This window comes from Camelus ferus, chromosome 17, assembly GCF_009834535.1.
Source record: "Camelus ferus isolate YT-003-E chromosome 17, BCGSAC_Cfer_1.0, whole genome shotgun sequence".
NCBI lineage: Eukaryota > Metazoa > Chordata > Mammalia > Artiodactyla > Camelidae > Camelus > Camelus ferus.
In genome coordinates, this window is record NC_045712.1 from 9725340 (window position 1) to 9740623 (window position 15284).

General features: G+C 37.8%; 1 protein-coding gene across 14 annotated transcripts in view; it reads right to left on the bottom strand.

The window, feature by feature from the left end:
- The window catches only part of MITF (melanocyte inducing transcription factor), a 209513-nt gene that overhangs the window by 76394 nt on the left and 117835 nt on the right, over positions 1-15284 (bottom strand). For 11 of the 14 annotated variants that reach the window (XM_014560761.2, XM_032458097.1, XM_006186542.3 and 8 more), the window contains one exon: positions 5877-6126. In XM_014560761.2, coding sequence (XP_014416247.1) covers positions 5877-6126 — 250 coding nt within the window. The remainder of the gene's footprint in view (positions 1-5876; positions 6127-15284) is intronic. The other 3 variants (XM_032458091.1, XM_032458092.1, XM_032458093.1) reach the window with 1 other exon arrangement.

Here is a 15284-nt window from a genome sequence, read left to right on the forward strand (position 1 = left end):
CTCCAGTCATGGAATTAGGGGAATTGTGTACATGAGAGGAAACTGCTCCTATCAGTGCGACTTTTTGTAACAGCAGACAAAGAGGAGCTGAGCAAGTGCCCCTCATGCAAGCCCACAAAGTGACTTCAGTGATGTCGAAGCAGCTCATTGAGAAGATAATAAAGATCCTCGTCCCTTAAGAGAAGGTGACCTTCCCAGACCTGCATGGTTCAGGTATCCACTGAACACGGCTGACTCAATACACAACCTGAGGAGATCACACCACCGAGACTCTGTGGTACCCTTTGGCCGCATAAAAAATGGCCATGTCTCACAGTGGGAGAATTCATTTCCATCTTGTAGGTCAAAATTACCAACTGAACATGGGATTACAGCTGATGTTTCCATGTTTCCGGAAAAGTAGAATTAATTCCTAGGCTTAGCTGTGTCCAGGTTGACTATTTTGTTTTAGACAGCTGCTCCCCACAGAGCTGCCCTTCCAAGTGGACCAGGCCAAAAATCTAAGCAAAGATGACTTTCTTCAGCCAGCATTTCATTACGCGTTCCTAGCCCCTAAACGCGGTGCAGGCAGAATACGACGTCTAAAATTAATCCATGCACATGTCCTGAGATGCTCACCCCACTGAGCCTGGGTTAAGTCAGATTTCACCTATGTACAACAACCCTGTGGAGCACTTTCTTATGCCAGCCCTGAGGCAGCTAACCCCTTACCCACAAGGTACACATTCCTATTTGCAAGGGAAACAAACAGGCCACAGCTCAAGGCCCAGGGAAGCTGGCACACACTTGTATCACCAGGATGACCTAAGTGTTTTCAATACACAGGGTAAGAGGTTCCCATTCTGCCTCAGGAACAGTGGAGTTTGATGCAATATTCTCAAAAATACAGACAACCCAGAAGGAGGAGAAACTATTTCTTTTGTTCCATTTACAAAGGTGAACAAAGAGAAAGAGGGTTTATATCCACTTGATCAAAACTGCCAAATGTATTTCTTTAGACTTCACTCCCACAAAAGTTAATGGCTGGAAAGCAGCAGAAGCCAGGAGGGCTGCCCTCTCAAATGCTAAGAGCAGCTGCCCTCCTAGGAGCTCAAGAGAGGCAGGAGGGGGAGGGAGGAATGGAGAGTCTCTGCTGGTGTCTCCTTCCAAGCTGTTTAAATCTGTTCCATGTTTACAAGAACTGTCTATAATTTTTAATTATCAGTGAGTTTTAATGGGAAAGAAAATTACCTTACGTGTGACACTGAACACATCAAAGTGATACAACCAAGAGATTCAAAGACCCTATATGGAAATGAGGTTCCTAGGAGGATGAAGAGATGTCTGCAGAACCTGGAAACCAAGTCCCTTTGTCCCGGGAGAAGACGTGGTCTTGCAGACAATAGGTTTGATTCAAAAACAAAAGCTCACAGGGTGTTTGTGGTAAGTCACATGGACTGGAAAAAATATATGATGGCCCATGGACTATGGTATCAGAAGAATTCTCAGATGTCCTTTTTTATGGGGACAGCGCCTCTAGCAAGATTTCCTAAGGGGACTGAGACAAGCCAATCAGATACAGACTGCATCTGTTCCTGCTTCTTTTGGCCAATGTGATGCTAATAAAGTTCTGTGTTCCTGGCTAAATAAATTGGCAACAAAATCAAACGTATAGTGGGGTACAGGAGCAATCCCTTCTGCTAATCTGTAAGCAACCAGTCCACTTGTAACTCCACACACTCTTTTTCCTGTTTCTGTGTCATGCCTAAAGAATAAGCCACACCTTCACAATTCAACACCAGGTCAATTGCATAAATTACACAGAAAAGGCCAGCAATTCAGTTATCCAGCCTTTCCCTCATCAGCGAAATCACGGAACGTCGGTTGTGGAACAGGGTGACAAGGAAGAAGGACATCCATCCAGCCTGACTTGCCAGAATCTCTGTCGAAACAGGACGCTGCACAATGAGACATACACCAAATAAATGCCAATGTAAATTCAATTTACAATGCAGAGGGCGCTGGCAAAGTGTCTTTCGGTATTTGATGAACGGCAAGTATCATTTCTCATTCTGCAGCAATCTGCCCAACTGCTTAAATTACCTGAGATGACTTGGAAAAGGGGGGAAATTAAAAAATAATTCCTTCAAACTACTTAAGATAAAATATCCTAAAGTTATCAAAAATACATTTTTTTCTTTTAAATTCATATAACCTTTCTCCCAAGAAGAAAAAAACTCAATATACAATTTATTCCAGAGAGGACATCTTGCCTTTAAAGTTTTAAATTCCAAGGCAAAAGAAGGAAGGGAGAGAGGAAGGTAGAAAGGGAAATCCTTGAGAATTTCCTATAAATTTCTAAACAGAGAAATGTTTTCAAACTATACACTAATGTTTTCAAGCTACAGACTGTCAGAGTTCATATTATGTGAGAGTGGGGAGAGGAATTCTGATGAACTCGCCAGTCTACGATCAGAGCAACCAGGTGTTTCCATCATCAGTCAGAGTTAGAGAGATGACATAGTGAAAATGCATGCTTGATGGATATATGGACGAGGATGCAGTGGATGGTATGTGACGCTTCTATAGCCATGAGACCTGACATGTGTCCACAAGGTCTGTGCCTGGTTCCCCCACTTTTGTTTGAAAGAAACAAGATCAAATCTCAAACCTCAGGCATGCATGTCAATAAAACCCACCTGTGGAAGAAACTGCTTCCACTAATGGTTCTTAATGCCATACTTTGTTAATTCACAGTTTGAAACACAGAAGGTGTTCACTACTGTGAAAAATGCATTAGGCACTCAAAAGCACTGGTTATTTATGACAAAGAAGCATCCTTAAATTACAATACCCAATTGAATAGGGCTGCTCTTCAGAAACCTAGAGGAGATCTCTAACATGTAAATACAAAGCAATAAGACTAATGCCACGTCATCCAACATAAAAGTCAGTAACAGAAATAAAACCATAAATTAATCAAATCAATATAAAAACCAGCGAACTAATCCTCCAAAGCATCATGAATTTACAGACTGAACGATGACCATGGGAAGAATAAGTAATTCATATTTCCAATCCCTGTAAATTCCAAAGACTGCTCCTAACTTCCTAGAAGCTATCAACAATTTAAAACATACTTTTTAAAGCTTCATATTTTAAGCATAGCTCTGTGAAAGAAAGGGTATTAACCAGAAAACACTATTAAGCTTTTCAAAATCAGTCATTCAACCCAGTGACAGTAAAATGTAGGTACTGTGAGTCTGTGTGTGTGACTTCCTATCAAATTTTTGCAAACCAGTGGGAGTTGGAGAGATTTACCTAGAATTCTCCAGCACATGTTAGCATGTCAGACCGTATACATCTACCTCCACTGAGAAGCAGATATGTTCTGTTTTAGCAATTTACATCTTTAAAAATTAAATGAAAAATCTACTTTGGCTGTACTATTAGAAAAATTACTTATTCAATATAATCTGTATTGTTATGCATAAATTCATACACTCAGTGTTACTAATTTCATGGAAATGTATATTCATAGAAAAATGGTCCAAGATTAAGCAAATTAACTGTTTTTCTATTAACAATGTGCTTCATAATACTATGCTTAGGATTTAAAAACTAAAAAAGAGAAAACAAGAAAATTATCGTATTTCTCTCTTTTCATAATAAATATTTCATATTTTCATATATAAAACTTTCAAAAATACGTAAACTATTTTTATAAAGTACCAAGTCATTAAGTATTTGAACTAATCATTTATATAATACTCTCCTTTAAAATGTAATATGAATCTCTTAGAATGTCATCTTATATGAAGCCATTTATTTTTATTTGGTCCTCCACTTAAGGATACTAAAATCTGTCTAAATAGCTATCAAACCTTTCCACATTGCTATGCCTACAATTCTTTCTTTTCATTTTTATGACACACTTCACTATTTTATATAACTGAAATATAAAAATGCACAAGTTACACAGAGATAAACTAATTCAGCATTAAATATAAATTTACCATTTGTTCATTTTTATTTAGATTAGGTCTTCCAGTTCTCCTAATTTATTTGTGTTTTAACTTTGGACATATTTCCGGCCTAACTAAATTGAGGGTTGCAGCTAAGGCAGGTGTTACCAGAACATGGCAACATATAAGGAAAAACGGGTATATTATTCAAACCATTTAGTATAGATTTTAATTTTAATCATTTCAAAATTACATACTTTAAGTAATAAAAACATTTAAAAATGATGTCCATCTTTAAGATGATATGGAAATGATGGTTCAACATATTTGGGTAATTTCTCCCTTATCGGATATAACTGCCTTAATAGGAATATAGATTTCAACTAATACACTTTAATGTAATATCAAGCATTACCTTCAAATTGGACATAAACCACTACTAACACAAATCCATGTCATCTCTTCTAAAATATGCCCTTCAGATTAAAAAAAGACTATTAAAGAAAAAAAAAGACATATTTCTCCACATTATTATTATTTAATTCATACAACTTTAAATAATCTGTGGTATAGACAAAAACAATTATGATTCTTATGAGCACAAGACAACTTAAATCTTAAATAAATCTTACATCTATAGACACCTAGTGACTGTCAGTTTGCACTCAAGCAGAACAGAAAGATTTCATGTAGAATCTATTTCCAAGAGAAAACCTTGCCTTTACTGGGGGGAAGGTGGAGGGCAAAAAACAATCATTAATTGTGGCAATATCCAGAACTTCAATCACAGTAGAGTAACATTTTACACTAAACCATTTGGATCTTTTTCGCCCTAGCAGAATAATTGGTTTCTCTATGAAAGAGTTTCACTAGTTCATCACTACATTTTAAGAGTCTTTGCAAATAAGAAAACAACTTTTATTTTTGAAGAATCCCCTTCCTACTTCCTGGAAAGGATCACAGGTTGCTTCCCAAGTATAAAACGTCATTCCGTCTATGCGTTTTAATAGTAAACTTGAAATAGTGGGAGATGTACTTTCTGAGCACAGGAATGAATGCAAAGACCAACAAGGAATTACCAGTGGGTACAGTTCACCTTGCTTAATGAACAGTAACACTTGGGACTCTTCAGGATGAATCAATCAGGTGAATGGATATAAAAGAAATTAAGAAGTAAGGAGGTCCCCTTACTTTTCTTTTAACTTCACTTGCATCAGTCACATTTAAGAGTTGTAATGTTTATCTTTAAACAAGGAGTACCTCCCAATGTGATGTGGAGGATACGTGTGTGAGACAGAATTCTATTCTTAGACTTGTTACAATTTTTTTCAGTAATTAGGAAGCTATATGTCCCTGATAGAATGATGCTAACAGGCTCCTGCAGTTTCTACTCTAGCAAGAAATCAAAGAGACCCAAAACAGACAACTCACATCAGTTAAAGGATTACACAGTCTGGTTACTAAAGGGTAGAAAGCTCTGCTACAGTTTTATATCTGAAGAGACTTTCTAAAAAGATTCAAATTCTACAGCCAAGTTTACTTACAAAGGACAGAAGGAAACTAAAGAATGGCCCATGCAATGTATTTAGGAGAAAAAAATTACATACAAATTATTAGAAGAGGCTCATTTCAGATAATTTGTACATTAGGAAACTTTCCCAAAGAAAGAAAGATATCATTATAACAAACACCTATCCTAACTTGTAATTTCTCCTGGAACATCATTTAGTGAGGGTTACTACTAAATCTACAGTTAGTTAACATCCTTCTTTGAAAACACAAAGCCATGTAGAAATCAATAGAGCTGACATTTACAAATATGATTCCGATGGTTCCAATATAACCAAATACACACTGAGATAAATAAAACAGCTAGAAAATGGAGAATGTTGAAGAAGGCTTGGCCCAACCAACAAGGTGACACTCACATACCTTAAGGACTTCCATCGGCACCTGGGTGGCAGAGGGAAGGGTGGTGGGCACACTGACGTTTATGGCTGGTGTCTGGTTCACGGGCACTCTCTGTTGCATGAACTGGGCCGCCTGCAGCTTCTGCTGCTGCTCCCTGCGTTCCTGCTCCTGCATCTGCTCACGCATGAGTTGCTGGCGTAGCAAGATGCGTGATGTCATACTGGAGGAGCTTATCGGAGGCTTGGAGGCCCCGGGATGCTCCTCGGAACTGCTGTGGGAAAACCAAAAGACACACATTTACTTTTCTAATGAGACCCTGCGTTTGCATTTGGGGGTACCCTAAATTGCACCAAACTATGAAATGAGCCTGTGCAAATATAATCAAATCGCGGAATAGTACTCCACCTAATTGAAAATCAAGAGCTAACAGGATTTAAGTCATTAGTAGTTGAATTAAAGTAAGTCGGCTTGATTGCATCTAGGCATTTTTATCATGCGGCTTTTTTTTTTTTTTTGACATTTTATACTGCAGACTACTCATCACCACCAAATATAGTGCCACCATCTGAAGTGCCAAGAAGCAAGGCATCTTAATGGCACCCAGATTTCCACAGTTAAAAATACATCACTTGATTTCCTTTTTTATAACCGAATCTAACCAAATACCTACTCCTACATGCTATCTAAATTCCTTGGAGATATCTAAGATGTTTACTAGCACAGAATGGTTTAAAGAATAGGTAAACTTTATCATGGGGACATTTTCCTATGATACAGGAAGTAAAAATCATTAATGAAAGAAGCATCTGGACCCAAATGTTAACACTGAACTCGACCTCAGCCTTTGGGAAAGAGCGCAGAATGCAAGCTGGTTTGACAACCCAATTCTTCTTTTCTTGGTTTTCTTTGTACTGTTTTTTCTTCTGATTCATCTTGGCTTGCTCTGCCCTACACGTGCTCGGTGAGTTCCCCATGAGGCCTGTTTCTAACGGTGCTGATACTGACCCTACCCAAAATTATTTAAAATGCTTAAACACTTGTCCTAAGTCAAAAGAGAAAGGACTTCCTGATTTTCCGAAATACAGTTTTTTACTGCTTATCTTGCCAGCCCTCCAAAATCAACCATTAAACCTCTCTCTGCCCTTGTTACCATATCCAGAAAAGAGAAATAGAAATAACAGTAGGTTTTTTTAATCTACCCACTTATCAAAGTAGGAGATATTTTTTAAACGTCTGTTGTATCATTTATACTCTAAAGCCCTATCTCTTAGGGATTTTGGGAGGATTAAAGAAAATAATGAAGAAAATGATGCACACAAATCCCCTAATACAATGATCGCCATGCAGTGCTGCCTCAACAAATGTTATTATCCAGAAAATTTAATTGTTTCCAGTAATATAATTTTCTTTAAAAAAAATCACTTTTTAGGGCCAAGAATATAATACCTTAGTTAGCAACTGGCAACAGAAAAAGAGTAATATTTGAGAAAATATTCACTCCAAAGTTATTCTTCAAGAGAAGTATTTGCACCTTTAAGCTTCCTTCTTTGAGTATCAATCCCAGTCTCGTCTTTATCCTCTAACAAAAGGCAAAATAAAGCCTTGAAATCACTGACCATCCTTATAAACTCCTTAAAGATAGGAAACTTCAAACTCTGCAGGTAAAAAAAAAAAATCAAAAACAAAAACAAACAAAAATCTCCACTCATAATGGATGAAGAAATGTTTGCATTTCACCCTCAGAGTTCCAGAAAACTACACAATAAAAATTATACTAGCAGATAACTCATTACTCAGCACAGAAAACTGGTTCAATAAACTGTGATAGGTTCATATAACTTAATACCATCCAGCCACTAAAAATGGTGTAGAGATATACTTATTGTTGTGAATAAAACTATGTAATATAATAAACTTAGAAAAGCCAGTTGCAATAAAGTATTCCAGGTATGATTCAATTTAAAAAAATGCTCACTGTAAGAAAAAGTGCAATGTGACTGGGACATTATGTTGTACACCAGAAAGTGACACATTGTAACTGACTATAGTTCAATTTAAAAAAAGAAAAAGTACAAAGATAAAGTTACCCTGAGCCACTGTTGGTATCACAATCCCTTAAGAAAACAATATTATCAATTTGATTCAGAAATTTCATTGATGGATGATTTTGAAAATAATTCAAAATGCAGAAAAACTGCACTACAAAGCTGTTTATAAATTGCAAAATATTCTGAACCACCTAAATCTGTTCCCTTGTATGAGCATGATATGTAAATTATAAGTGGAGATATGGGTCAAAGAATACAAACTTTCAGTTACAACACAAGTTCTGAGGATCTAATGCACAACATGGTAACTATAATTAATAATACTGTATTGTACACTTGAAATTTGCTTAGAGTAGATCCTAAGTGCTCCCACCACAAAAGAAGAAAATAAATAGTAACTGTGAGGCAATAGATGTGTTTCACAATGTATGCATGTATCAAATCATCACATTACATATTTTATAGATATATCATTATACACATTAAATACAATTTTTGTCAGTTATGACTCAATAAACTTAGGGAAAAAACAAAACCATTCAAAAGATTTAAGTATAAAGTTGGTTAAAAAAGTCAACTATGATACATAGATTTGATCATATATTACCTGTTTTTTTAAATGCACAAGTACGGAGCAAAGTGAGAAATGCATGTTGTAAGAGTAAATTAAAAAGTAGGATTCAAAAGTTATTTACATTCTAATTTAGAATAAGTAGAGAGAGAGAGAGAGTGTGTGTGTGTACAAATACATGTATGACCAGCAGGGTGTGTATAAAGATAATCACAGTCAGAGTGGCAGTGGAATTACAGATCAATCTCTTTTTCTTTGCTTTCCCCCCTCCAAGTCATAATAAAGCCGTAATATTTTTTTAGTGGGAGGAGATATGCCACTAATTTCAGAACATGAAGAACATGAACTAATTCACAAGCGTGAAGAAATGACCAGAGTGATCAAAGGCACCATTTGGCTAGAAGAAAGGAGACTTGGGCCATCACGGGCAGGATTTTGACAATAGGATGGGAGAGTAGTGACTCGTATCCAGCACACTAGTTCTCCTGGAAGTCTTCAGTATCCCAGAAAACTTTAACTCTCTTTCCTCTATAGTTTCCTACAGATGCACACAGACTGAACAGTATTAATACCCTGCTTATTATTTTCACGTCATGCACTCACTCACACAAGAAAAATACCTAGCCAGGACTCAAAAAGAATCCATTCACCTGGTAAGGTTCAACTAAAAGAGCATCAAAAGAAGACGCATTTTTCCACTTTTGAGTCTGTGTTCAAAGCTCACATGTACTTTTCCAAACCAGGGAAAGAAGGCTATTTAAAAATAAATAAATAAATAATAGACGGTCTTACTATTCAAAGCCTGTCAGGTTAAAACATTCCCAGAGAGACTGATCCTTTTGATAAAAAACAGGAGCAAACCTTTGTGCTGTAGCAAATGCAGCTGTGGAATAATCGCACTAATTAGCTGCTCAAGACAAGCCATTGGCTGTGATACTGGGGGAAAAAATCCTTTCAATTAACAGTAAAGCATTCTTCAGACATCTTAAATTAAAGTTACTAGGTATCAACCGCACTAAGGTTTCAGACTTTAAAGTCAACAACAATATCATTGAAAACATTTACTGGAATGTCCTATCAGGAAAAGAAATACAGATTTCTATGGCAGACGCATATAAAAAAATTAAAACCCCACTAAAGAAAATCTAACAGAGCTCAGCTGATTGATATTATTTTAATAAATCTTCTCAAGAAAATAAAAGAAAGGAAGAAAACCATGCAAAGGAAGATGTAGCCACTTCACTGCACACACTCCCTGCGGGATATTTCCATGTTAAAGATGACTCTCAGATTTTCAGCTTTACTCTCAGTCTTTCAAATATCACTTTCTCTTAGAAATAATTGAATCCGCAATTATCACCTTACAGACAAAAATGAAGATATCTACACTTCAAAATGCTAGCAGGTCAAATGAGAATAATGTTTTAGACTCAAAGTCGAGGTTTATGTGAGAACATCACCGGTGGCCAAAAGCTTATTTTTAAAATGAGGACCTGATGTTTAAACCACTAATGATAAGCGAGAAGAGTTGTCCAAATGTATTTAACTTTAAAAGCTAACTGAACTCATCCAGGGCCCAGAAAGCTCAATCTGCATTAGGTAATCCTAATTCCATCAGTCTGATTCCTTTTAATCAGATTATGTAAAGGTCATTTATTCAACAAATAGTTATTGAGTGTTTCCTCTGTGCCAGGTGCAGGGAATACCTGGTTTCTAATCTCATAGAGTTTAAAGCCAGGGTCACCTAATTTTTCTGAGATACCTCCAAATTAAGTCAATTATCTAGATTATCTGACTCTCAGCTAGTTCCACGTGGGAAGGTGTATGCCTCACCGTAAGAAATCACTCTTTGAAAGCCAACTTCGGGAGGCAAATGCCTTTACTGGCACTTGCCCAAATCACTGAAGCCAGACACACAACTTCTCTGAGAACTGGGAACTGCTCAGTGGTGACTCAAGAAGGACGGCCATCAAGGGGACACAAGTTCGAGCTCCATTACTGCTGAGCAACTGATCTTCAACAAGCCGCTCAACCTCTCTGAGCCTCTCCTACATGCACTGCAGTGGTTGAATGAGCCATCGTCAGCTAACTTAAAGTGCCCAACACACTGGCTGTAGCCATGAATGTGACCTGAGTTCCTATCTCGATGGCAGAATTTACACTTTTAGCTTTCAAAGCCTCCCCCTTCTCTGTGATGGTGTAAGTAGGTGGACACATGCTCTGAACTATCCGGTATATTCCTGAATTCAAATAGTTAATTCCACTGCCTTGATCAACCATTTAAATACATCAGAAATTCCATGGCATCCAATACTTAGCCATTCAAACATCTGCATGACCATCCCTACCTTTGACAGCAATGCAAACGCCCCTTCACTAAACCTTATCAGTCAGTCTTTGGTCTCTGTATCTTGGTCAACCAGGACATGAATCTAGCTGTCAGGTGAAATAGTTAGTTTCTAGGCTGAAAGAGCTGATAAACTTTCCCCTGCATTTCCTCTCTTCAATTTCTCAGGCAGGATCCAGCTCTGCCACTTACTAACCTGTGACTATGGCCAAGTTAGTCTCTTTGAGCTTTGGTTTTCCTTATTCATAGAGTGTTTAGTACCTCTGCCTCTCAGCACGGTGAGGAGGATTAAAATTTGTAATAGATGTAAAAAGCTTAGCATAATGACTGGAACATAGGTCGGATAAATTGGAACAAAATTCACAAATTGGCAGCAAAAAAATAATAATATGAAACCATGAACATGCTACCTCTTTTTTGGTGCAAGGAAGCAGTTTTTTGTAAGCCTATATGCAAGTTTGGACCAGAGCAGATCTGACTGTGAAGGTTTAGGCAGTCTCTGTCTGATTCAGAGGAAATGACAAAGTTCTACAGGGGTGGAGAAAGAAGACAATTTTCCCTGCAATTCTCTCATGAGATAGAAAGTAAAAATCCTAGAGTTTTTCTCCAGGAAAAAACTGATCTTCATTATAATCATTCAATTAATAGAGCTCACAGCCTAGCATTTGCCAGAACTGGATACAATGTCATTATGTCCAGCAAAGCACAATGGCTGATGTTCACATACCCAGTGGGGACATAAGAAGGCATAATAATTAACTTCATGCACAGGTGAGAAAGCCGTGTCATGGGTAGGTTAGGCTACCAGCGTTTCCAAATGCAAAAGGCTGGCTCCCCCAAAATCAGCTGAGGACTGTGTCTAAAATCAAAATGCCCAGGCTCCATCCCTAGACATTCTGATTTCAGGTTAGGGAAGGCCCAGGAATCAATATGTCTACAAAAACTCTGCAGCTGATTCGGATGCCACGTTTGGAAATTAAAACACCCAAGATCACCCATCTGTTTCAGAGGAGAGCTGGGACAGGAACCTACATCTTTGATTCTTGACCAGAACACTCTCTTCCATGTCTGAGGAAATTCACATCCCAATTCCTACCTCCAGTAACCCTGACAAGAGCTCTGATAACTGAACCCAACATGTTGAATGGAATGGAAAGGGAAGGACTACACACTCCTGCCAAATGGGCTGAAACACCAAACAAACTAAAACAGCTGTCCAGATACCACCAATGACGGTTACAACATCTGTAAGGAACCTACAGGCTGAATCTATAAAAATTGCCCCAAACAGTTTGCTCTGTTAGCTAAAAGTCTTTAAAAAGTAAGTTCAAGTGCAAAAATCACTGAAATAAGAGTCAGTAAATGGATACATCTTTTTAAATGTCAGTCAGGGGATCTAACATTTCAGAATGATCAGTACTTCCATTATCTTAACCTTTACCTTCCTTTCAAAGTAATCACGTTTTAAGCGTAAGGATGAGTTTTTCATCATGTATGATGGAACCAAGCACCAATAAGAGAATATACTGTTACTTGTATAGAGGATATATATGTGAAATACATGGTATGTCTGATGTGTAGTATATATGATATATGATACATATGATAAATATGTATCACACTTAAAATAACTGAGAGTATAATCCATATAAATGTGAAAGTACCAGATTTCACAGTTTGGCTTAAAAAACTGAGGTCTTCTGGACTTCAGTCATCACTAACCTTGGTTTTAGGGGTCAAGAAAAAAAAATGAAAACCTGCCAAACGACTTTTTCTGGTAACATTACCAGCTCAGACAATAAATACTACAGGTTTCTGGCACAGAGAAAATAAAAAGGATTTCAAAGTGCAGCTTGTCTTTCTCCTCTTCTTTCCTTCAACAAATATTTGAACATTTTCCAAGGGCCAGGTTCTGCTAGACAAGAGGATATCATGGTGTCCAAGGCAGACGCTACGCCTGTCCTCTGGAGCTCTGTAACTTTCATTGCACAAAAGGACGAAAACATTCTAAAAAGCAAGAACCCCCAATCATACATAAGTCAAAATCTGAAATCGTTACTTTTCAAGACCTGGACCCCAATGAGTTTGAAAAAAAATGTAGACTCTCCATATATATTCAGGCTTAATTATCTTTAAACTGGTCTTTCAACAAGTGCCAGAAGAGTAATCACCATAATTGCTTAGATCAAAGAGCAAAATAATAGGGCTCCCAATATACCAATATTCTTCAAAGGAGGGTACAAAAATGATACCCTGGGGTGCAGAAAAAAAAGATGAGAACATTTGTATTGAGTTTATCCATCATTTCCACTTTCTATTTTTGCGTATGGTGGATATTATAATACAGTACTAGTAAAGGGGACACATGTATATAATTTCCAAGTAAAATAAAAACATGTTGAGAGAGTTTGCTTTGAAAAAAATCTTACTTTAACTAGGAGGGATGACCAAAAATGTTTGGAAGAGCTCTGTAATATCAGACCAGTATTTTTCCAGAAATTTTTCATCACCAAATTTTCTTTAAGTTGATTATCTTCACCACTCCCAAAGAGTCTTGCACTTCTAAGCACTCCAACCGAGGAAAGTGCCGATTTCTTTAATATTAAAAGACATTTTCCAACACACATAGGAGGATGCCATTTCCTCATTTTATGACCATGACTGTCCTCCACTTCCCACTGATGGGTTTCCACACTTAACATTCACACAATGCCCTTCAAGGAAATTATTTCCGACAACCCACTATCAAAATGTTATAACGCAGATAAAGTTGAGGTGCCCCACATTCAAGCTTCCTCCTGTCTCTCCTATCAAGCTGCCTTTTACTAGACCACATTTTAGAATTCTTGTTTACTCTGTCCAACTATGGAATCTCATTCACATCTAAATGCCGTGTTTTAAAAGGCTCTGAAAAATTCATCCCCTAAAAGGTGTAAGTAATTAATATGGCATGACAAGATATCCCACTTAAGAGTATTTTAAAAGGAAGAACTTTTTATCCAAAACTATGACAATCTAATGACAGAATTCAGAAATGAATGTGAAAGTAATTGGAAGGATCTTTTTAAAGACAGAAAGCTCTTCTATCTCTACTCAAATAATTGCCCTAGTCACAGGGCATGCTCTGTCCACCTGTCCTGGCAACATCACAACAGGTCAGAGAAGATTCAAAAGCCTTAGACTGCCAGCACTTAACAATTACTGCATGTCTAGGATGTATCTACCAAAATGCAAAGTTTGCAATACTGTGTGGAAATCAAGACAAAAGGACCGATTACGGTCTCAGGAGCAGTGCATGGGTACACCTGTCATAGCTGAAGGGACAGCCTTACAAATAATGGCAATGACTTAAGGTGGTCACATGCTACTTATGCCTGCCCAGCATCCTGTCCCACTTCTTTGGCAAAGTACCCCCCAATTTCATCTTTGAAAACCAGCCTCCTCACTGTCAGTTCATGAGGTAGCTTATAGTGATGCTTCTAACTCCAGACATAGAAACACAACAGAGGCTCAACCAGTCACCATGTGTATCAAATGGGTTTGTGCTCCAAAACAGCCCAATAAGAGTCAGCCCTGTCTTTGGCTAGAATTACTGGGGTAAAAGAACTCTCTCTATACTAAGGTTTGGAAAGATGCTAGGATGTAAATCTGGAACTTCCTGGACCTGTGTGCAAAGAGAGCCAAATGAGGTGAAACAATAATGTGAATTGAAAGAGGAAACAGAGGACTGAGGAGAAGGAAGAATGAAGGCAGAGCCAGTGTTTGGATGACACCAGGCATCTGGATCAAACCATCTCTCTAGCCTTGATAACCCTGGACATTGGGAACTGACTCACAAGTGACAGTCTCCATTTTTGTTTGAGCCAGTTGGATGGGCTCTGGCCCTAGACCACAGTTCATTTTTGTGACATTTTAGAAAATATCAGTTATTCCAAAAGAAATAATCAAAGTTTCAGCCTAAGATCTACAATTCAGACAATCTAGTATCCATTCTATTTTCTCCTTGCTTCACCTGGTACACTGCCACTCACATTTCCCAACTTTCCAGGAGCTAGGTTAGCTTCATGCCTAAGTTTTGCCAATGAGACTAAAGCAGAAAGGTCATGTGGTATTTCCAAGAATTCTCCCTAAAGAGATACCCGTCTTTGCACTGCCTACTATCATGTCTCCTAGAATTTAGTTGTAATGGCTGCAGCTCCAGCAGCCACTTTTGACCATGAGGATGAGTCCCAGACTTAAGGATAGAGCTGGAATATTCCTGGCCCTTCATGACCAGAAAGAGCCAAGCTCCACAAGGGCAGAGATTTTTCTGTTTTATTCACAATAAATTCCCCAGCACCTAGAAGAATACTTACCACATAGTAGGATGAAATAAATCTCTCCCCAATTAGTAAGTTTGGTATCTCTATTCTATCAAATACCTCACCTCCTCCTAAAAGTAGGTAATGCTAGAACCTTAGTGT